This window comes from Poecilia reticulata, linkage group LG1 (genome assembly GCF_000633615.1).
Source record: "Poecilia reticulata strain Guanapo linkage group LG1, Guppy_female_1.0+MT, whole genome shotgun sequence".
In the NCBI taxonomy this organism is placed as follows: Eukaryota; Metazoa; Chordata; class Actinopteri; order Cyprinodontiformes; family Poeciliidae; genus Poecilia; species Poecilia reticulata.
Window position 1 is genome coordinate 20,128,351 of NC_024331.1, and position 25,325 is coordinate 20,153,675.

Sequence of the window (25,325 nt, forward strand, 5' to 3'; positions counted from 1 at the left end):
TATATATATATGAATCTCTGGGGGATGGTTTGATCTCGGTAGATACAGTTTTTGATCCAATGTCAACTTTAAGCAACACACCTAAGAGCAAGATCCAAAGCCATTGGCTGTGGTCAGGACAGTTTGCGCATGACCTCTACTCGAAAGAACCTTACTGTAATCTCAGAGCAGCTTTGGCAGATTATCCTGCCTCCATCCTCCAACGCACTATCTAATGCTATTGTTTCCCTGTCTGTGTGTGTGTGTGTGTGGGTTTGTGCGTGTGTGTGTGTGTGTGTGTGTGCGTGTGTTTGTGTGTGTGTGTTTGACGACACACTGATAAGTGAGAGGATATGTTCATGTCCTGGTGTGCCTGGATGAGCGCAGGAGATTACCACTGTCTGTAATACAAATAGCAATGAGATGATCAAAGAATAGAAAATCCTCCTGGTTTTAGCTGCTCGGTGACATTAAACGAAAAGAGTTTTTCTGTTTTCATAAGAACTTCTCCGTCCAATCACCACTATCGAGTCAAGATGCCCAACAGAATGCATCCTCTCCAGTCCCCAAGGACCTGATGTTGTTGCACTGACTGTGATTTAATCTGCATCCCCAACCTGAGCACCTGATTTAAAAATAAACACAAAAAAACATGACATTTTTGTGTGCAGGTTTGTAAGACTGTATTAAAAGGCTATGCACGTCATTTTGTTGATTTAATTGACCTTGGTATTCCCAGGAATCTAAGGATTTTTACCCACATTCACAGAAAAATGACTGTTCTGCCTGCAGCTTCCTGTCTGTTAAGAGTCATGTGACTTCATGTGACTTCCTCTGAGCATTGTGATCCTGCACCAGCTGAAAGAGTAGTCTATAAATGTGTCAAGATCAATTGCTAAGCCTCATAAACAACTGGGAAAGTCCACTGAAATATGTTATGAGCCAAATCATCAGAGTCATGTCAAAACAGAGTGAAAACATGCAAACATTATCACTAGGGCAAACTGTTGAAGGTGAAAACTTCATTAGGGGGTAGCAAGTTAACTTGTTAAGAAACAAATGGTAAAGATATTCATGTCTAAGGTGAAGTGTTGTGACACAGCTTAATCTGGTTAATCCTCGTTTAAAGAGCACATTAAAGTTGCCTTGAACAAACACCTGTTTGGACAAAAGACTCGTTTTCTGGCCACAATAACATAGTCTTATACATTTGACAATTTATAAGACTTTAGATAAGCACTGTATTTTACTCTTACCCATCACACCCACAAAATAACCTGGAAAGTTTATGTATCAAATGTATCATAGTTGTAAAACATATCTTTAACCTCTCAGCCAGAAATCTATGCAACATATTTAGATGATCATCAAAAACTGTTTCTAATCCATTTACATTGAATTTGTAATTCCATGCTTGCGGAAAAATGTTCTTATTTATGGGCCCAAACAACTGTTTTTCATGACATGTTTATCATCTACATCTTGTATTATAAAATTGGCATTTGTTTTCAAATTCTGGGAATTTAATAACACCTGCAACTCGAACGATGCTAGTGAAACCTCAGAACAATTAGAGGTCAGCGAGCCGCTCTTGGAGTATTTTCCTTTTTTTTTTCATTATTTCATTACATAACTAAACCACCCCGGGGGCTTTGCTCTTTCTCATTCTCACCCACCTTGATCGAAGGGCTTGGATGGAGTCCATGTTCCAGGCTCCTGAAACACAGTTAGTCAATAAACATAATCAGAAAAAAAATGTTCAGAGAATATTCTGAGAAGGTATTACTGTTCACTACAAGCACAACAATATAGGTTTTTCAATGCAGAATACCAAAAATAATCATCATACAAACCTCAACTTCCTTTGGGAGAAAGCATTACAAAGACAGAGAACCAGGAATTAATTTTAAAACATAGATATTGCCTTATAAAATAGGCATGTGGCTATGTAGGAAACAAAACCACACATTATATATTGTTGTAGCAATACGTGTTTGCAGTATTATAAAGAGCTGGTTTGAAACTAGCTGCTTATCATCCTCACTTACATGTGTTAACTTTTAAATCTTTGGCAGGAATTTGGATTATTTTCGAATTATTAAGAAATTTGAAAATGTCATTGCAAGATTTTTTAGGTTTTAAAATATAAATAATTACACTGGTTCTTTTGGACACGTGTCTTTTGACTTTGTGTGATTTATTAAATAAAAGGAATTTGGTTAATTAACCTTTTATTAACAAAAATAAAACATTTTAATCTAAAAAATATACTTCAGAACTATGTAGTTGCACATGGAACGTTGAAGCTAAAGGAATGTAATTCTTGAGAGTAAATAAAAGCAATGATCAGGCAGCACTATCAAAAACAAACAACTCTTGGTGTGGAAGTTTCAGTCATGAAACATACTGGATTTGGAAATGCTGGATATCTGACATTTAAGAAATGGCTCTACATTCACTTTGGTAGACACAGACATTGCTGCTTGCAGTTACTAGGTGCTCATTAAGCTTCCTGTCAGCTAAACTTTGAAACATCTGTAAACCTGAAACTGACTCTCAGCTTAAGCAGGAATAAAGATAGCTCTGGATAGCTTTGTTACTAAACAAAACCATGCATTGCTGCTTGTAGCAAAAGCTTCCCAATAATTAGTTTGTAAAACATGGTTAAATAAAATCTAAGAGGACTTCTAGATATTATTTTTAGTAGAGTATTCGATAATAATCCCTAAGATTCTATAGGACTGGGCAATATTATTGGATTTTTTGGGGGGGAATGTCCTTTGGGGGAAAAAATGACAGGATCTGTTTTATTGTCATTTCACTAGAGAATATTGTTTTTAGTTTCTAATCTCTGCAAAGCATCAGTGTAGGGCATTGAGCTCTGTATGTGACATTATCAGGATTTGGAGGGATATGTAAATCAGTTTATCATCAGCAAAAATTTGATAAGATACAGAGCTAAATTGCTGCATGAAATGGAGGAAAATGAATCCTGTACAACAAAATAAGAAAAGGGTCCAAATATTCATCTCTGAGACATAATATGTGTTCCCATGGCTGTTCTAAAATAGCCTTTTTTTAAATCTCATTTACAATACAACCAAGGTGTTCAGTAAATAACTGCACTTTTCACACTTTATAATCACTAAGACCAAGTAACGTGCTTCCTTTTGCCATAAACACACAGACAACATTCAGACACAATCTTGCCAACTGATATTGACAACTCCTGGGAGGAAGTGTGTAGAACTTCTGAACAGAGAGCCAAATTCAGGCCCACATGCAGCAGAACTGAAAATGTGGTGCAAGTCGCCCTGCTGACAGGTACACAAGATTTATTGTACCTCTTTTTATTTGCAGGCGGGCGCTCTTGTGGGTTTCAGAGTTCCTGTGCCAGATGCTTCAGTTGATAAACTTGTTTTTAAGCCTGTTTCTGAGGACTTCTTACTCACACAGCAGAAGTCTGAGAAGCAGCAAATAAAGCCGGGAGACTCCTCCAGCCAGAGTCATCTGGTATGGGACTGAACGTTGGTTGTACCCTTTTCCACTGAAGATAATAGCCACATGTTGAATTTTGTAAAAGGGTTGCAATATAAAAGCTGGAGAGCAGATTGAGGGTCTGTTGTGAGCTGCTGGAGGCAACTTTTTTTTTTTTTTGGGCCTCCTTAGAAACTGCTCTCTGTGGCTAAAAGGACTTCATATAAAGAGAGGGAGAAGAACGGAGTCAGCACTGCTCTGGCTTTAACAAGATGGAGAGGCCTTGATCTGAGATCCCACTGCTATACGGTAACATTCTGAGGTTCTCAGCTCTGCTCTCTAACACACATATAAACGCACACAACGGGTTTCTAAAGTGCACACGTTGCTGTCAAGACTCCCAGGCTTTTTGTCATCTTAAAAAATGAGATCCTGATGAATCAATGGAAAAAAATTCCCATCCTGAGAATTCAATCACACAAATCTGTTAGGGATGAATTATAGACGAAAGCTTCAAATCCTTATTGCTTGAGTGAGCACACACTTGTTTTATGCAACTTTTTTATCTAATTTTGACATTAGTTCTTCTTTGTTTATACCTAATATTAATTAAAGGGAAAGCAGAAAAATGGCAGACTTTTGAGAGTCAATGTAACACTCATCATCTGACATCAATAAAAAAAAAACCTTTAAGAACCTTTTACCTCCATGTTTTCCTTTCCATTTCCTCACTGCTATATTCTTTTAAACCTCCTCAGCGTAGCTATGAAATAGAGCTTTTTCAGGTGAAACATTTGTGCAACTAGATACTTCACATAAATCTTCCCTGAGGTAGTGACTCAGTTCAGTGCCCTGTGACTGCAGCCCTGCAGTCTAAATCTGGAATGCGTCAAGGTGAGAGATTTGCTGGCTTTTAATAGAGGGACGGGCCACAGAGAATCCCAGCAGGTGCTGGCTTCTGATTCAAATGTAAAAAGGGATTATGAAATAGTGAGCGCTCAGTTGTTTAGCCCAGTGTGAGTTCAGACGTCTCACTCCAAAGACGTTTTGTCTGTCTTTGGGTGCCTACACTCCACCACAGTGATAGGCTTTTCTTGTTTCTTCACAGGTCTCCATTGTTGCTGTGTTTATCGTTCGCAGTCAGTCACCCTCATGCGTACTTGCACGCAGTTTGCCTTCAGAAGTCCCATTATTCTCCGACCCCAGCATGCTCAATACTTAGAGATGATGCTACTCCACCCTTAACCCTAGTCACTGATAAAAATTTAATAAATAAATAAAGCATTCAACCCTTCAAATTCCTTGAACTGTTTTCAATACAGTTAAAGACTGACATCCAGGCTGCTATCAGTGCAGCTTTTTATATCTGGTGATTTTAAACTTTGGGGTTTAAGCATTTTCAATTTTAGGTCAACATTGGTATAAGAACTGGAAAACCTGACAGCAATGTACCACAGTATATAAATATGCACCTGAGTGTTTATAATGGAGTACTGAGATAATTATCAGACTAATGCACAATTTAATATGTTTGTAGCAGCTACAAAGATTTTGACTGGAAGCATATGAAGTGTGAAAAAGTCCTGATATTATTAAAACCAGAAAAGCTTGATATGCTTTGAATGGTTTCTAAAAAAAACCCTTAAGATAACACCTAAAGGCAGCCAAGTGAAACTGCTGCACTATACAGCTCAGAGGGCTTTGAAAATGTAAAACAATGGCCTCTAAGGAAACGGAAGTAAACCTTTTAAGTTGGGACGTGGGTGAGGAAGGTTTAAAATCATCATATTTCTTCACTGAAATGCTCTGCTTCAAATAATGCTGTTATGCACGAACCTATTTGATAATATCAGATTTTTTTATTTTTTTATTTTTTTTAAAGTAAAGTTAGGCAGTGATTTCTCCTTGTTAATCTTTATACAAGAATTTTTCCTCGTAAACTATCCCAGCTCATTTTATTTGGACTCTCTGCTCCGGATGCAAATAATTAGTGGCCTCTTACAGCAGTAGGAGCAGAAATTTACTTTAAAAGTTTATGACTGAAATTATAATCAGTTTTGGTCCACAACAATCTCCTGCAGCAGAGTTTGGGGTGTTATGAACATGCCCTTAGTTTTGGCTTTGAATGAACTCACTGTTTTCCCCTCTGCTTATAAAAAGATAAGCAGAGGGGAAAACAGTGACTTTATCTTGGTGTCACTTCCTTTCTTCCTATAAGGAGCACGGGGTCCACTCCTGTTCTTCCACAGCTCAAATTAATTTCTCCTTTCTGCCTTGCATTGTTGATCTACCTAACCCTCTACCTATTCAGCAGAGGCTCCTCTCCACCCATCCCCATTCTTCTTTCCCTGTTTACTGTCCACCTATGTAATAAAAAAAAAAAAAAAGCAAAGAAAATGTCTGTCGGTTCCTTTCTAGCTCTGCAAGCAGAGACAGAATAATGAGAACATTGCATTACAGAGGCCGGGCCCTCCAGAGAAGCAAACACAGCAGAAAGACAACGAAAGTGCTTGCGGTCTGATTCCTTAATGGCTTCAACGGACACATTGGAACAGAACAACGCAAACACAGAAGAGCATCCAAACAAACAAACAAACAAACAAACAAACACGAAAGCGCTTCCTGCACCCAGATATGGTCCCATTAACAAACCACAAAACACCCAATGTGAGCGCTGGAATCTGACAGCATTAAACACATTAAATAATTGGAGGAGCACTAACTCAACTATAGACTCAAAACACCAAATGCAGCACTGAGCACAAGTGCTCATACCACTGAACATTGTTTTCCACATTGTACAAACAGTTGGGTGAAATGGGTACGTGGATATTTTCAACATACAAATCTGGAAAACGCGAGCACTTCCTATTCAGCTCCCTCTTAGCTAACACTGTGTTGAATCACCTTTAACCTTTTCTTGCAGCTTCAAATCTTTTGGCTTCACACATCTAGAGACTAATTTGTTTGCCCATTGTTCTTTGAGATTTTGGCTGGATGAAAAGTGTCTGTGAACTTCAATTTTTTTTTTTTTTTTTGCCACAGATTGGATACAGGTCTGAACTTTTACTTTGTCATTCTGACAGACGAAAATGGTTTGATCCAAACAATTCCACCATAGCTCTGGTTGTATATTTAGAGTGGCTGAATTCAAATTTGGTCTCGTCTGACTTCCGTCCGCGTGCTTGTTCATGTGACCAATTTTAAATGGGACTTTTTGTGGCTTTAACATTTCACATCATAGTTCCAAAATTAACACCAAGCTTCACATCAAACAAGGCTTTGCAGGCCATATGACCATTTAGAATCATGTAGCTGGAATTGCAAAGGTTGTGCAGTTTTACAGCCTGCAGCCTTCCTCTATGGGGGGTTTCTCCTTAAGAACTTCCCTTCGGGTGAGTTCAGATGCATCCAGTGCTTTAGACACACACAAAGTTGTTGTGCACCAACATAAGCATGTCATTATCATCATCAGATTCTACCAGTTTATGATGTATCTGCTCTGAGCGGACCTGCACACGTGTTACTGCAGCTGTCTTTGCTTTGTGCTGAGTTACACTAGTTCTGCAATCCCATATTACACCCTTACAGTTTAAGGTAGATACTGATATTTCAGTTTGAGAGGCATGAAAATCAGGAACAGAAACATTCAACGTGGAAATGAAACAGTGTATTTGTGTCCACTAGTTGTCTTGCCTAACATTGCCAAATGTGAAAAAGGATGTGAAAATAAAGTGAAGCACAACAGTGGGCTCATCGGGTGTGTGCCCACAAGAAAGGTCCAGGTGTTTCTCACCTTTGCTGGCCTGATATTACCTTTCCTAGATGTACCCCAATTGCTTCTTTTTGTCTCTAATCTGCTGCTTCTTCTTTTTTTTTTTTTTTACCAACGTCCAACAGGAGACCTGCACGTTAAATTCTACTGGCTGTTTTTCTTGCTAAAGCTTGTGGCGTGCATGCTCGCACAAAATACAGGCAAATTCATACCAAGGTGCTCTGAAGTGGAAAAGGCCTCAAGCTCTGTACCTTCCCAACATCATTCACACTCCACAACACAGAACACACACGGACACTAAAAAATACATAAAGAATGGGGAAAAGATATATATAAGACAAGTATAATCTCTTCTAATGAGACTGGCCTAACCAGGACATTATTTTGTTCTCACGGTAAACCATGCAATCAAGTCGCTGTCATCACAAATCATTCATCACTTTTTTCCAATTCATTGCTACAATAATCTTTCTCCTGAGTCAATCTCAGGCCCCAGGTCTAGGCAGCCATCCTAACAGGGCTTACAGTAAGTCAGCAGCCAGGCTCCTATCTTGTGCACTTAGTGTGAGATGCAGTGATGGCTTTTAGAGCAAAATGAAAGCAACATTGTACCACATGCTTGCTGTATACACTTTAAGTTGCACTACAGGCATAGTTTCTGCACAGGATGACTACCCTGGAGGAGTAATTTGGGTAAAGTCTTGACAAATTTGTCATTGTGAGGTCCATATATGTTGGTTATTGGATCAGCCTTAGCAGCCCTGATTGGAAGCGAAAGCTTCATGGAAAGCAAAGACATGGCAAATAATCTCACTGTAGGACAAAACTGAAGTCAGAAGTTATATAAGCGGGATATCTGGGATTCGTCTGCTTTACCTCCTAGATTGGAAACTGATTGCAGAGTTTTTCTGTGTCAAATAAACAAATGAACTGAGGTGTGGCCACCATATTCTCTTCTTTTGATTTTACACTACTGCTTGTCCACTGTTCCATCTAACATCAGTGGGGTAGTTTACTTGAAATGACAACAGACGCAAATAAAAAGCCTCTGCCACTTTATTAAGCCCCTGAAAATAAAAGTTGAAGTGGTCAGTGTGTCACAGAACTACAGTTTACATTGTGTTTGTGTTTAAAGCTTGTGTCACTCCGATCACAGTCAGCCTTGCACCTCAAGGCGGACTGTGCCTTGAGGTGCAACCTCTACAGAGCGTGCAATGTACAACTTGGCAGTGTTGTGACAGGAGAGGATGCATTTGTTCCATTATGCATGGCGGCATAAATCAGACTGGCATCACTTCCAAGTTTTGCCTACCACGCATGCATCTGGCCAGAAAAATCAACCTTAGTATTAGCTTTAGCAATATAATTGTACAACAAAATGCTGAAGCATTTATCTCGAAGGTTTTATTTGGGCTCTGTTTCTGAAAATATTTCAGCTTTGGCAGCTGTGCAGGGATACAAGTCCAAGTGTCTGCAGCGCTTGCAAAATAAAAAGTGAACATTTTCAAAACCGCTGGCATTTACACAAATACCTTCCACAATGTACTGATGTGCTACTGTCTGAAAGGAAAAAAAAAAAACTCAGCCGAAGACAGCACCTGAAACAGGAAATGAAAGACACCAAATATAGAGAGCTGCACTTCTACTAAGTCTCAAGGTTAAAGCAAGAAAATGAACAAATTGTCATATCTACATACTGCTTTACGAGAGTACTCCCAATTGTTGCCACGTAGGAAAAAAGATGATTTTCTATTTATCGTTTAACAAATAACAGTAACAATAAATTTTGGATCATTCTAAGGCACAAATATAAAACAAATATGCTTTCATCTAAACCATTCCATTGTAGTTCTGGCTGTATGCTTAGAGGTCTGTTGGAAAGTGAACCTCTGCCATAGTGTCAAGTCTGTTTCAGCCTCAAATATGTCATTATCCTGTATTTAGCTCCATGTTTTGAATTAATAAAAGAGGCATATTTAAATTAAAATATTAAAGAATAAACACAAAAACATTTTTGTTGATGTCAAATAAATAAAATAGGAATTTAAATATAAATTCTTAAAATTTCTCCTTTGTTTATCCCATTTGAAATATTGCTTTATTTTAGTAAAGAAAAAGATATGTAAACAGGTAAATATATATCTTCACTGAAAATTTTAGCAGCTTTCAAGGAAAACAATCAAAACAATAAAATAGGCACTGTCTATGCTTGGATAGGAAAGAAATTTCAATCTTTATATCCTCATTTAGCAATTTAGCAATAAACTTTAGCAATTTTCAAAGACAAAAAAAAAAAAAGAATGACTAAAATAAACAGACACAAACAAATTTGAATTAGGGGAGTACTGATTGGTGGTATTCACTGACTTCATCAGAACATAATTTGCAGAGCATGCTAATTTGTTTTCTGTCCGACTTTAAATAGCCAAAGTACTTTCACATGACTAAACTATTCTTGTTAAATATGCCATTTGCTGTGTCTTCTGTATTTTCATCCTTCAGGACACTCTTTTTTTTCCAGTCATGCCGTACCCTTTACCTAACTAAGAGGCTGGTGCTGCACAAACATTATAAGTCTGACTGCCACTGTGCTGCATGTGTCAACCTAACTTTGAATCTCTCTTTTCCAGTCATATGATTGTTCCAAACTGGAGAAGCTCTTATTATCACTGGCTATCATCTTTTCTGTATATTGAAGGACCATATCAACCTTTTCTCATATATCTATCAAGGAAAAATCAAAATTGCTATAATTTTATTACCCAACTCTATCGATTATGTGCACAGCCCTCAATATTCAACTTTACATTTTTTTTTGTATTGAACCATGAATTCTTTTCCTTTAAGTTCACATTTATACATATGCTTTATGTTAGTCTATAATATAAATTAACGGTAAATATTTTTTAAAAATCTGTGACTGTGACATGACAAAATGTGAAAAATGCGTATGAATAGTTGTGCAAGGGTCTATGTCTGCTTTTCTGTCTGTCTCCTTATTTCAGGAAAAGAGGTAACCATAAATAGAACAGGCACATGGCCAGTAAAATTTACTCTCCAACCTTTTGTTCCTGGATGCGTATTTGCATAATCCAATTTAGGACCTGAGGCGTATCACATGGGTCCACCTGTGCTTAAGGGCTTTGCCATGGCTAGCAGAGAAAACGTCTGTCCCGACACTAAAGGAGATGAAAAATCGAATAAAAAAAGAAACAGAAAGAACACCACTTCTGTATCTCTCTCTGGCTCTAGAGCTATAAATCCTACATTTGTAGCACACAGGAAATGACCTTCTATTGAGGTTGGAGTGTAGCTTTATTTTACTGCAATTCTTTACCTTGTTGTTTTTCTAACTCAATCCAACGACAATTTTTTTCTCAAAAAGATGGTTTCTAGGCTTAATGTGAGTGCCGATCCTTTTGCTGCACATAAAGCTCATATTTGTTATTGTGTGTGTGTGTTTTTGTGAGTACAAGTCAGAGCATGCACTCTGTTGCGCTTGTGGAGCCATTAAATGTGCGGCTAGAGGCATGATATCTTTTTTTAGCAGAAGACAGACCATGTGAAGCACGGAGCAGTAATTTCAATAGTTTTCAACAGCAGCGGCTACTTGCTGAAAACATCTTAAGAAGCAGCATTCAAGTCCCCCAGTGTACGACACAAGAATAACAACGCTGCTAAAAAGAAAAAAAAAAACGCAGCATTTTCTTACTAAATGGTTGTTTAATCGATACAGGAATTAGTGCAGAGGAGGGTGATTAATTGCAGCAAACTGAGCAACAGGACCACATGATCAGAGGTATTATCCGCCAGAGACTGCAGGAGCATTAATGCCCTAAGTGGCCTTAGCATGCCAGGTTAATGGTGGCTGACATATAGTCTGCTGCTGAGGGCTTTCAGCAGCAGCATAATCAGCCAGATCACTTCACAGTAAATCACTGTTATGCTGAGAGAAGAGGCAAATCACTGGGGAAGCATATGTAGGCTACAGGTAGGCCTAATCAGACAGACAGCCTGTAATATTCATTTAATGATCCCACAAGGATGCCATCTCCAAGAGGACATGCTCTACATTTCAGTGTTTTAATAATTCCTCGAGATTTTTTTTATATAATTTATGCAAAACCAAATATAGAGAAATAATAATAATAATATATTCACAACATCCCTGTCTTGGCTTATATTTCTTCACAGGTTGACGTTCTATGGGCCATCTTTGTAGCCAAATTGTAAAAAAGACTTTTTTTTTAAAAAAATAATAAGTATTAGGCAATAAAAATCAATACATTTTAATTAAGGAAATTGACTTGTAGATGTTTTGCTTCAATAAAAAAAAAAAAACGGAATATTTTGATTAGAATTAAACTGAAGATATTTGTTCAGATAAATGTCAGATATTCTCATTTTTGATGTGTGACGTCCAGGAGAGAACACAAAGGCCAACCAATGAGACTTGCATTGGTGTACTGAACTTGGGGCTGCCTGGTGATGCGAAATGTTTGGTCCTATTTCAAATGTTCTTCTTGTATTCCTACAGAGAACTTTGATCATCCGACTAGAACAAATAAAACACAGTTTAACCCCCTGCCAGTGAGAGGTTTCCAAGAGCCGTGAAATTTTCACAAAAAATACATTTCATTGCTTTGTGGTCCAGTTTTGAAAAATATGTCAACTTTTAAATTCACTCAGTTGAACCAACACATTTTTAAAAATCCAGTTTCCCCATTGCTTCATATAATTCATATGAAATAATTTTTTTTTAGAATCTAAAATGTTAAATATTAATCTAATTAATATTAAATATATTAAATGAATAACTTGATAGATGTGCTTAGTAGAATCAGAATTTAAAATAGGAATGAAAATCTGTAAGATTCTCGCGGTATGATGACCTCGAGCAAAAACATCACAGCTTCCGAGCCATTTACACAAACATTCAAAACACGACTGTAAAACATCATCCGATTGCTTGTTATTTATCTTCTGGTATTTCTCTTTTCTACAATTGTAACAAGTTGATATTTGCTAGCTAACTAGCCATGCTAACGGTCAGGCCCACAGCTGGTCGCTTACCAGACAGCTACAGGTCAATTCCCCCCTTTGCCAATTAGTAACGCCCCCCTCCCCCATTTACCCACATGTTCCCCTTTTGTGTCTCATCCCACATCTAGTTGTGTTTCAATGTAGTTATCTTGGATGACAAATATTTTTGATTAATTGTGAAGTAAAATACACAAATGGACAAATCTCGTATTTTCTTCTTCCCTGTTTATCTGTCTATCTTGAGTGGTAAATGGAGGACAGGGCTGCTACGTCCTGGAAGGGTCGCCTCTCCACCTCAGGGTAACACAGAAACACACATGGCAGAAACTGGCACACACACAACACTCACTGCACCTAAAAGCAACTTAGAGAGCCAACTTATCACAACATGCATGTTTCTGGATGATGGGAGGAAGCCCCCATGTCCCGTGCAGTGCCGTGTGTCATCCTGCGGCAATTCAAACATCAGTACATTTTTATATTATATGTTATATTATTTTATGGAATTTAACTAAAATCTTGTTTTAAACCCTATTTCTAATTATACAGATTCTGATTCATGTTAGGGGCAATTCACTCTTACAAAACATGACTCCCTAATATAGAAAATTATTATAAATCAAAGTACACATAAAAAGTTCACCTGAAAATTTCAAACTGAAGTATCCAAGTAAGTCAGGTACCGAACTGGCCGAGGTGCAAATAAACCCTAAGCAGACATCTTGCACACTGCAGTTTGAAACCCAAGTACCTTAATTAGTTTCCACTCCTTGACTCACAGCGTTTTTCACAATTAATTCCAAATTAATTGTGAAATTAATTTGGATTTTTTTTTCTTCTTCTTCTTCTTCTTTTTGACTATAGAAATCCTCGTACAAACAGTGGACTAGCACAGTGCAGCTGCAGGCGAGGGGAGAGGTGGTGGCGCTATGGAAAAAAACTATGATGACTCAAAAGTTTTCTTTAGAGCACTATGGTGATAAATTGTAATGGTTTTATATCTGTAACTGTTATTAACCACAGTAAGCTGCACCTTATGATGCTTAAACAAGAGTCAACTAAAACTGGCCTTCCAGATCCAATTCTCCTCAGGGTCCCAGTAAACCTCGGTGTGGCCCTGTTTCTACCTATTTGGGCCCTTTTCGGTCACTCACAGACAGCTCTGTGTCTCTGAGGCCTTGGCTACCTCTGTTAACCACACAGCGAGAAAAACACACACACACACACACACACACACACACACAAGCAAGGATCCTCCCTGAATGGTTGTTGGTTTGTTCACAGCCTGAGTGAAGAGGCTGATGAACGTGTGACAAACATAGCAGAGGAACCCGTGACGCGTCGCTGAGACAACGAGATGAAAACGAGGAGCGCATGATCTCAACCCAATGCGTGAGGCTGTGAGGAGGGGAAAAAAAGGGGGGGACTTGGGAGGATGGGGGTTGGGTGATGCTGGTGGGGGGTATTATCTGCTAACAAAACCCCGAAACGTCACTTACATCTCTGAATTTATCCCATCTTCCGGTGAGCCACTTATCGTCCAGAAAATTGCCGCTGTCCGAGCGAGCGGAGACGTGCCCGAAGGCGACGGCGCACACACACAGCACGGCGACGCTCAGCATCTGCGGATACACAACAACAAGCGCGGAGAGGAGGACGCTGGATCAAGCTGGAGGACATGGCAACCGCGCTGAAAACAGAAGCGCTCCAAATATGCGACAAAGCCAAACGAATCTCGGCGTGAGCATAACAAAATAGATTTCCTTAAACCCACCTTGTCGCAGCAGCTGCTCCTCAGACGGTATGTGCTTGACGCCGCTTTCTGTCACAACTAATAGCAGCTCTCTCTCTCTCTCTCTCTCTCTCTCTCTCTCTCTCTCTTTCTCTCTCTCTCTCTTTCTCTATCTCTTTCTCTCTCTCTCTCTTTCTCTCTCTCTCTCTCCGCACCGACTGTCTGTGCGCAGCAGCGGGCGGGAGCGCGCAAGGCACCGTACGCGTGCCCGGCGCTCCGTCTCTTCAGTGCGGAGGTTTACTAACCACTATCATTCTGTCGCTACACCGATTCACTCTTAAAAGCCTATTCCTCATTAAAGTAAACACGTTTAATTGAAAATATGATTTAAAACTAACAGACAAAGAAAGTTGGAAAAAATGTTGAGAATAATAATAAAATTAAAAAAATTAAAAAAAGTAAAAGTTTGTATTTCCTTTATTATTGTTCTGCTTTGCTAACCCTCCGAATCCCAACAGGGACTGGGTGGGCTTTGTTTGCGCCAGAAGTGACTCACATTCCCAGCAGAGATCAGGCGCAGCCAGTCTAACGTGACGCCACAAGGTAGCCCGGTTTCCACGCTCCTAACAGCCCATCCTGATTGATTTGTGATTGTATAGGCGCAGCCGCCCGCTGCGGGGGTTAGTGGGCTCTGGGACACGTAAAGTTCAAAACGCAGCTAGTCTCTACTTACAGGCTGATGGCTTTCTAGTCTTTCGGCGGCCACAAGAGCAAGTTGCATGACAAAAATACAACAAGAATAACCAGAATATCCAATTTAAGCAATATATTAGCTTCAATTCTCAAAATAAATAACAAATGTCTAAATCTCCCGAAATTGTAGCCTGCTAATTTCCAATTTTGTCAGTTAAAATACAAAAATTAAGTCCCTTAAAATTGCTGATTTATAGTAGATTTAAAAAGACATCTTAATTCCATGGAAAATAATAAAATATTAAATTCTGAAGACATTTTAATACCAATATCTCAAAAAAAAAGGAAGTGTTTTGCAAGGGTAAACCTACAAAACAAATTGCAAAATCCAGAAGGGGGCACAGATTGCTCTCTTGTGAAAGACTTGAATAAAAACATTCATGAAAAATTAAATCCACCCCACAATATAAAAGCAGGCTAGTTTTTAATTTTTGCATGAGCAAATATAACACAAAGTAATAATAAATAAAACACACACAAAAAAGTAGAAATGCCGAGGGACCCTGGAGAGTTATGAAGCAGGTTTATCTAAAATATGCGCTCCGCATGTGTCCTAAAAACTGATTTGAATAGTTGGGTCCCTGCCTAATAAATATGCATTACAACTCAAAGTGAGTCACTTATTTTCCTCCTCATTAAACTATCCAGTGAACCATTGTCTCACGTATGAAAGAATAATTGAGGGCGCCCATCTCCTGCTGTTTGGATGGCTTTTCAGTGGTCGCTTTTTTTTGTCTGTTGTATTCCAGGTTTTATAGGAACATAAAGCTCTCAAGCTTTTAGGTAGATACCATGGAATCTATTTGTGTCAGGATTGTTTTAAGGGATTTTCCCCGACCCCATCAAAATGATTCCACCTAAGCTCAAAACAAATTTAATATCAACCCTTTAATATATTGTAGATTTGATCTGGGGGTTTGTACATTTTATTGTGGTTGAAGCAATTAAAAGAATACAAACTCCAAAACAAAGTTAACTGGAAATAAAGCATTGTGTATGAAATTCATATTCTCAAAAACTTGATAAACCAATAAATGCATAATGTTGTGTGGTTTTTAAATAAAGAGTAACATGACAATTTTTTAAAGGAATCACTTGCAGCTCTGCGGAAGCTCGTTAATTCCAGCAGTCTTCAAACAAAGCAGAGGAGGAGAGAGGCTTGCTGGTCAGGTGGGTCATGCCATCATTATGCATCGTTGCCGTGGAAACCAACCTTGACCTCAGCTTCACATCTTCATCTTCATGAGAGGCCGGGGAAAAGCCAAGTGTGTGTGTGGGTATGCTGAAGAAAAAAAAAAAAAAGTGACAGCGTGCAGACATTTGAAAGTCAAATAAGAAGTTTTAAGTTGTGCGCGGCTGAAGCCCTGTAACAACGAGAGAGAGGAATATAAGACGAGAGACAAGCTGAATGGTCAGCTGCAAAAGCATGTAAAAGTACAGGTGCAGGCAGAGAAGAAAGACATTTTATGTGAAGCCTGAATTCATCTCGAGAGGAAATTTGCAGCATGTAAACAGGAAGCTGGTAGTAGAAAAGCCACTATGGTTAAAAGAACAGGAAGCGTTGGTCTGTTCTGAACTCGGCTTTGCTCTCTTTGATCCACAAAAGATGATTTTATCTTAAAACAAAACATTTAGTTTGAACTTTTTTGCGGCTCGAGTGTTTAGTTGTGCTTTCTGTGTCGGTGGAAAACGTGTATGCGCGTCTTCCAGCCCGCAGGGTTCATACATTATTCAGTCTGAGACATTAAAGATGTAGATGTGGTCAGAGACATATGCAGCAGAGCCTGCACACAAGTACACACATGCATGGGCGTGCATACAAAGATTTCTGTTGTTGCTAATGAAACTCTGGAAACATTTTCCATCCCACTGGCGTTAGAATTTCTGTAATCCTCTCAGTAAAACAATCAAGACTGCACATTGTTTTCTGAATCTTTGATCAGGCCGGGAGTGAAGGATAAAGTAAATGAGCGAAGAAAATGGAAAAATGGTAGAAAAAAATTGCGGTTTGCATGGGTAAGCGTGTGTGTGTGTGCGCGTGTGTATGTGTGTGTGTTTGAGTAGAGGAGGCAAGAAACGTGTCTTGAGAAGGAGAGATTTCATGGCTCAGTGACTCTGTCACTGTGCACCTGCTCACCGGGATGGAGGGAGAGAGAAAATAAGATAAAAATGGGTGGTGAGGTAAGGAGAAAGTGAAAGTAAGCCAAATGTCAAAAAACAATGAAAAGAGTGAAGAACTGAAATGATCACAATCATATTGAAGAAATCACAACATTACTAAAATCTATTTTTGGCAACACAATTCACTAAAAATGAAACCATTAAACACAGACTGTTTTCAGGTCTGTGTTTCTGTTACGTAAGATGTTTTTGCGCTTACAGCTGATTGCTGTTCCAGGCAAATTGGACCTAAAGAAAGACATTGTTACCATCTACAACCATATTCAGTTACAAACTTCTATATGTGAACATTTTTCTAGTAACAGCTTCACTTTGCTTCTTTAAATGGAAAGAAGCTTTGTGCTTAAGTCTATTCCATCACAATTTGCTCATGCAGGGTGTAATCGTTGTCACGTCAACATATTCTTTCACCTCAGCTGCAGATCTCTGCTGCTCCTCCTGAGTTTCCGGGGGGCCTCTACTGCTTCACTGACTATTGCAAAGGTAAACCAGACTTGGAAAGATGAATATTCTTCTTCATTATCTTGCCTGGTTTCTTTTTATTTTTTATTTTTTCAATGATGTCACACAAGGACACATTTTAAAGCAAGATTTCCAATGTTGCTTGCAAATGTTGTGAAGAAGTTTGCAGTGCCATGTTTCCTAAATTGTGAGGATGCAATGCATAATAACTCTAGGGTAAATCTGTAACTTTGAAGAATTTTTTAAAAATGTTTTATTCTTGTGGAATAGGGAACAAAAATATTTTTTCAAATCCACATAAAACATAAAACAGCAAAGGCGTGGTTCATTGTGTGTAAATACTTAGTTCCTTTCTTCTCTCAGTGATATCTTTGGGTTTTTTTTTACTTCTTTCTTCTCCCTCAGCCTCTTTATTCTCTCCTTCTTTTCCTTCCTTTGCTTTATGGCAGACTGGCTCTGTAATCAACCTTTTCAACCATGCCCATTTGGTTTTATCTCCTGTTTCCAGTTTCCCCCTCTGTCATTACTCTGCTGTTAGCTTTTCATCCTGAGGCTAAAACACTGACCTTATAGTCACAAATATCCTCAAAATGGCTGCTATGGAGGACAGCAGTCCTCTTAACCCTGTCTATTCCGTCTCTTGTCTGTGTGCACACTAAGAAACACAAAGCACTGCACAGAACACATTCATTTGGGTGAAACTTCAATTATATGTGCTTGCAACATAGTTTTTTTAATTAGTAACATTGATTATAATGTCTAATAATCGGGTGAGTAACCCGTAATGGAAGAGAGCATACAGTTTTTACATATTCCAGCATGTTAATTCATGTAACATGTCAAAATACCAAAGGTCCAGGTTTCCCTGCTTGAGGTTTCTAATTGAAAATTTAAAGGGAAAACCTTATTTCCAGAAAGACATGTTTATAATGTTTTTATCAATCAATCAAATTTTATTTAGCACATTTCAGCAGCAAGGCATTTCAAATGCTTTACATAATTAAAATAAAAACAGCAAGTGACATTAAGAAATAAAAAGAAATTAGAAAGTAAAGAAAAAACATTCAAGAGATTTTAAAAAAAACAAAGAAATTACATTTTTGAGACTTTAGCTATTACAGCAAAACTTTCATAAGTCTAAGATCTACTGTCTTGCCTACTTGACCATTTTTAATTTTGTGCTTAATCTCCAGATTTAGTGATGTCATTATTTTTTTTCTATTTTACTGCGCTGTGTTTTTGTACCCTTCACACACGTTTGTGCATTAAGATAATTTTGTTCCTTTGTAGCCTCTTTGTAAACTTTAGCTTAAGTTAAATAATATGAAGGAGAAAATATCAGTAAAATCCATCAAGGACAGCTGAACTTTACTCCAGCTTAATCAAATCTAGTAAAATAAATGACAGTATTGTACAAAAGAACAACAACAACTAAACGTCGCAGTCAAATGACTCTAAAGGTAGGGCAAACTGCAACCAGAGTGATGATGTTTTTGATTATTTATTTTTACCTATTTTTGGAAAACACATTTGGTATTTTTAGTCAAACCTACAGGATAAATCAAATTAAAAATCTGAGAAAATCTGAAATTAAGTGCTCTCTTTTAAGTCCTTCTAAGCTTGGAACACAACATGATGGACATCGGAGGCTGTGAAAATCATATCCTGTTGATAAATCAACCTCTGAAACACATACACTTTTGTGATTTGGAAAAGATTAGTTTGAATTTCCTTGCTCATTTTACTCTTGTGTTTTATCTTATGAGAACATTGTTCTTACTTTTAGTTAACTGGGTTTGTTCTCCACCCAGTGGACACTATGAGACATTACACCCATAATTCTTTAACCACTACATTTCCTGCGAACCAGGACACAACCAGTGTCTCCAGTTAATTTTGATAAGAACAAATTAGCCATTAAACCTTCACTGATGCTATCAAGTAGGCAGGAGAAACAATTAAATGATTAAGATTGGATGTCTTGTGGCAGTGCTTATCAAATCCGCATTCCTCCACAGGACAAATGACTGTCAGACTCTGTAATTTATAAAATAAGAAGCGTGGATGACAATGTACATAGTGAAAAAAGGAGACAACGTTATATATAATACATAATGCAAAAGTTACAAACAGACACAAACATGTGAGGTAAAAAGCCTTAATTCATTCCACATAATCTCATCTTGAAATCCTATGTTGTGAAATAAAATCACTGGGTGGCATTTTTTTAATGGATTTTACAGTGCTTTGTTAAATGTGTCAAAGTTTTGTGACTTTACTTATCCACAATTTAAGCAAGGGATTGTATACGAAAATACAAAGCAAAACAAGAAAAACATAAAAACTACATCCATTTCTTCCATTTCTAAGCTTTATTGATTTCCTGCTAAATATGACATATGTATCCCGCATACCTTGTAGGGTGGAGGTGCAGCCAATCACAACTTATGTATGATATACCTTATATATCAAGTCACTTTGTTAACATATATGTTAACAGAGTTAACATGTTAACAAAATTACTCTGGCCAGCTTATTGTATTTTGGTGCTGAATGTTTATTTAGCCATGTTCCATGAGCTTTGACTCCTTGAAAAAGTTACATTTCTTGAGGACCACATGCTTATTCAAAGTGAACGCTGTTTAATAAAGGCACATGGAAATCATGTGACTTTAAAATGCTCAATTGGTCCTTTTAATTTCTAAATCTCATTTTTACATATTTCTAAGTCGTACCCAATACAAAATCATCCTGTCCACATTTTGTTTGACAGCACAGCTAGATTTATTATGTGATGTTATGTCAGATAAGAAACATAGAGGAAGGTGAGCTTTTATGTGGAGAGCAGAAAGCCACTTATACTGAAATGTAAGTGGTAAGTGAAGCATGGCGTGAAAACTTGAACTCTGACAAGAAATTGTCAGTGAAAATGAGTCCCAAGCTGTAAAAAAAGAGGTGGACATGCTGCAGCACATTTCAAGTGAACAGCAAGATTCTTACTCTGTGTGTTCAACAATGAACCACACAGATCTTTAGCAGTTCTTACTGCAAGCATCTCCTGAGGCTAATTTAAGAAAGACAGATTTCCAACCATTTCACCTTCTCTACTGCTCAAACAACCTAACCCACTGACATGTACTTGCATGATATTCCATAACTTTCTGCCAAGTAGGAGCTATTTTTGGTTCTAAGTTGTCTTTTTACAGTGACCCACATCATCTCTAGTAAAATTGTTTTACAACAAAATTTTGCCCAACATAATTTATTTTTGCGCAACAAATGTCCTTTTTCAAATAAATGAGCATGAATAATTATGATGATAAATGTTTAATCTTGAATGTAGCATCTTAGTAACATAGCTTTTGGCCACATTGTATTTATGGCTTTGGTTCACACCAATAATTGTCACATCTGCAAATAAATAACTATGAGTTATGTTAAAGGGTTTCAGGATTTCCTCAAATTTTGTACGGAAACACCCTCGTGTTTGCCACATATTACTAACTCATCGATTGTATCCTTGTCATATGACAAGGTAGAGACAAGACAAAGTCACCTAAATGTTGTGATTTGAAATTTTTTACAAAAAAGAAATCTTAAAGAACTGAAGAAGGTTGTGGTTTACAGACCAAAATAAGAGACAAGGAAAATAGATTACACCATGGAACAGAGAAACAAGCATGGGAACAGACAAATTCACCCCTAAACTGTTGAGAATTTGTTTGGGACTTATTATTTGGGATGTTATGGTTTGGTATAACTATTTTGGTTGCAGTTGTTTCATAGATTTAGTTGCCATTTCATAGATGGAAAATCCTAACCGATAGATCAAAAATGTACTGACACACAGAGCATAAAATCAGCCAACAAAATCATTAAGACTTTACTTATTTTATTCACTTTCAGAGCTGAAAGGAGACGTTTTTACCATTACATTCGAGAAGAGTTTCTAATAAAGTCTGGCAGCGACTAAGGAAAAGGAGGAGGCTAAGTGATTATATGGACTGAAGACACTCCCTGAAATCACACCATGTCTATGTGGCCTGATACGTTTCTGTTTTCTGAGAAATGGGCCTTAGCGTCTAACAGAATCAAAAATGTAACTCTTTACAATGGGCATTTTGTCTAACAGCATGTAACTCTTTCTCGACGTTGGTAAAGCGTCTCAACATTAGCCTAAATGCTGCCAGTGGCTAGCATGTTGTGTTACATTGACTTCTTCTATTCGGTGTGCTAAAATAGCTAAAAAGCTATTAATGCTTCTAAATATGCTAATGGTGGAGAAGCAACTTAATGTTCCAGGAAAACCGGGGTAGAGCAGCGCCTATATGAGGATGACTGACAGCGCTAAGACCCTCTTCCCGCTCTGATTGGTTGTGTCTGACAGAGCAGAATATTTGTTCAGATGACAGCAGGTCCACAGGGAGAAGGCAGATGAGCTAATTCTTTTCTAATTCTCACATCAAATAGTCTAATAGCCTACTATCTTGCTATGAATTTCTCCATCTATATTAGACTGTATGTGAGGACCCCCAGCATCAGGAACAGTTGGGTGGCATGCACGCTACCTGATGTGCAAACAGGCTGAAGAGCTCAGAAATGTGCAAGCTCTAATGTTGCACCAAGACTGCTTTGAAATACAAGGCTGCATGCTGGTAAGGTAGTTTAGCCAATGAATGTAGGTGTGTATAACAAGGGACACATCTAAAAATTGCAGGACTCTGGCCCTTGAGGAACACAGTTTGAGACCACTGCCTTAGTCTGTTGAGTATTGCAGTTGTTAACTTCCTCTCAGGTACAGCTGGGTTAAAAGAAATGTGGTAGTAAACAAAAAACAAAGGCTGTTCAATGCTACTGGTCACCTGAAGCTTTCTGTAGCTTTCGGTGTACTTCTAAATTTGCTCCTTAGTTGCATCGTTTCGGGGTTGCTACTACCTCTAGTGGCGTGGGGGTGGTAACACAACTAATATAATTACATTACTAAATCAGAATACCGCAAAGTCTTTATTATTTATCATTCATTTTCCATTCTCTTAAGAATGTAGAGCTAATTAAATGATCTAAAACTTAAATCATCAAGACCTTAAAGTGGTTCCAGTTTCTCTCGATGGTCAACCTGTTGAAACTGTGGCAAATTTTAAATACCTTGGGTCGTTCCTGGACAGTCAGCTCAACTTTGCTGAAAACACTGACTACATTTTGCAGAACTATTCTCAGAGACTCTACCGTTTAAGAAGACTTAGTGATCTTGGGGTGAATTTGGAAAAAAAATCATTTTATTTATCACAAAAGAAGGGTTTGGTGAATGCACATATGAATCTGATGGGTTCAATACCTCAAAAAAGGTTAAGAACCACTGGCCTAAGGTTATCATCTGTTGGCAGAAATGTAATATAGTAATCTGAATTATGCTGTCAATAGTAGCCTAAGCATCTCAAAATAATATTTTTTTTATTTTTACCTCAGAATTTGTCATTTAATGAGGCTGGTCTCCTCCCTCATTCTGCTATGTCTCTATGTGGCCACACTGGAATATTTCCAAATGGATTAATGATACTCAAATGGTGAACATTCTAATTTGCTGTTAATAGCTATGTGTCATCTGAAAAAAATACAAAAAGTCAACACTATTTCAAGGTCTGTAATTGTAAACCAGCACTAAACTTTGTTCTAGATAAGTAGAAATTGAAAGTACAGGGTAAGACTATTCAGCTAAATTGTGTAGCTAGCAGAGGGTAGAAACAGCATGCAAACAAAGGCAGTTCAATGCTGCAGTATGTATATTTTAGGAAAAAAAAATCTGTTATATATTTATTGAAACTGTCACCGTGTTGAGACAAATAATCTGTGAAGAAAAATCAAGCCCCTCTGCCTTCTCGCAGTGCTAAATTGAAACAACCAATCAGAGCCAGGAGGAGGGTCTCAGGACAATATAGTGATAGTTTTAATAAATACATAGATTTTTAAATAAGTTACATGCTGAACCTGAATAGTTACATCTTACTGATTTTATTTTTTAACAAACTCATTTGTGGGCCTGATTGACATCAACATACTCAGCAATCATAAAGTAGATGATACCGATATGCCTAAGGTTATCATCTGTTGGCAGAAATGTAATATAATAATCTGAATTATGCTGTCAATAGTAGCCTAAGCATCTGAAAATAATCTTTTTTTTTTATTTTTACCTCAGAATTTGTCATTTAATGAGGGTGGTCTCCTCCCTCGTTCTGCTATGTCTCTATGTGGCCATCATGGGCTACTATTATGTAGGTCATTAAGGAAAAGTTCACAAAATCTGATAAATAAGCCAATACAGCATCCTAAAGTCTATGTAAGTGTACATTTCTGTTACTGATTAACTTTTTTATAACTAACAAATTAGACAGGAGTGACACTCTAAACAAACCCCCACTAAACCCCCAACATATACACCAGTTAAGGTTATAGCCCAAGTCTGTAACTTCAAATTACAGCTTATAATCGCCTCCCATAGACAGACAGTGTAGGTATATCATACATTTTGTGATTCCTTAGAGTCTGTTGAGTATTTTAGTCATAAACTCTTGTGTCCCTGATTTCCCTGGACTCCACTGGGATGAAAGAAATGTATCTGGTTTGGTCAAAAGGTGTGGAAAAATGTGTAATAATTTTGGTTTAACGACCTCCAATGACCTCTGTGTTGGTCAGAGAAACTCAAAACATGTGGCTTAAATGAAAGCCAAGAATGTCCCCTTTAAGATGATACCAAATATTGCATTATAGACCTTTGACAAATGCCCATACCATGACCCTAAACCAGAGATACACTAGCCTCAAAAAACAGAATTTTTCCAAAGGGGTTGTTTACTTCATGAGATGATAACTATGACTCAGCTACCATTTTGGAATGGCTATCATACCAAAATATCAACTAGAGACATGTATCTTTTCAAAAAATATTGATAGACTTTGCCACCCTGAAATGGACAAAAATGTCAAATTTTGGCCTCTGACCCATGGACTAAACAGGGCTGCAGTACGGGTGGAACCGGACCGAAGCGGTTCCGTTCCGTGCCGGGCCTTGCAGTGCGAAAGGGGCTTAACTGACTATTTGAATTTGTTTTGGCTCGTTTTTTCGCTTCATCATGGTTACTCATCACATTTTGAAATATATATTGGTAATTTCTGATATTACCTTTTTTTTTATTAGCTGAAACAAAAACAGAAAATGAAAAAAATGCTAATATTACAAAGCTGTAATATTAACCATATATTTGTGAAGTTTATGAAGTAAATTTGTGCACTTCATTATTGTTTTTAAGTTGCTGATCATTCCACTGTGTACTCATTTTTGTCCCAAATGAATGTATGTAAACTGTTCAATAGGTTGTAGTAATTTTTAAACATCTCTCAGAAACTGTAGTAATACTCAACATTTGTTAATACATTTCAAAGGTAAAATCCCTTCCTTGTTTGACTTTGAAATTAGATACATTGGGTTTTCACATGCGTAGCAATTATCCGTATCAAAGCAATTCCCTAACTTGCCCTCTAGATGTCAGTACAGGACTTGAGGAAAAGTTTCCATTAATTAATTGTTTTAAATTCCACTTTAAATAATAAAACATTTACTGTGGTGCTTCGCTCTTCATCTAGTTTGGTGTTGTTCCACACAAAAATGTTAAAATTTGAACTTTCCAGGAAAGTTTTCTGACTGCACAGATTATATCTTGGCCTACATTAAACCTTTGGGCTTTGGTGTCAGTTTTTCATCCCAACCCAATGCAATCCAATCACATCTGCTCCATCTTTTTTTTTGTTTGACCATTTCTTCAGCCTTTCTCTTTTTCTTGTCCCACACATAGACACAGACGTGACCACCACGACTCTCCATGGGAGAGTTCCGCTGTGCTCCGTAGATTGGATGTCCCAGGGTGA

The 25,325-nt window shown here is 37.8% G+C and overlaps 1 protein-coding gene across 2 annotated transcripts in view; it reads right to left on the bottom strand.

The window, feature by feature from the left end:
* The window catches only part of spock3 (SPARC (osteonectin), cwcv and kazal like domains proteoglycan 3), a 25,113-nt gene extending 10,955 nt beyond the window's left edge, over nt 1-14,158 (bottom strand). Inside the window, exons 1-4 of one of the 2 annotated variants that reach the window (XM_008413578.2) lie at nt 14,049-14,158; nt 13,774-13,896; nt 1,833-1,841; nt 1,656-1,695 (exon numbers count right to left, since the gene is read on the bottom strand). In XM_008413578.2, coding sequence (XP_008411800.1) covers nt 1,656-1,695; nt 1,833-1,841; nt 13,774-13,896 — 172 coding nt within the window. In that variant the 5' untranslated portion in view covers nt 14,049-14,158. The remainder of the gene's footprint in view (nt 1-1,655; nt 1,696-1,832; nt 1,842-13,773; nt 13,897-14,048) is intronic. The other variant, XM_008413587.2, reaches the window with a different exon arrangement.
* Between the last annotated feature and the right edge of the window lie 11,167 nt (nt 14,159-25,325).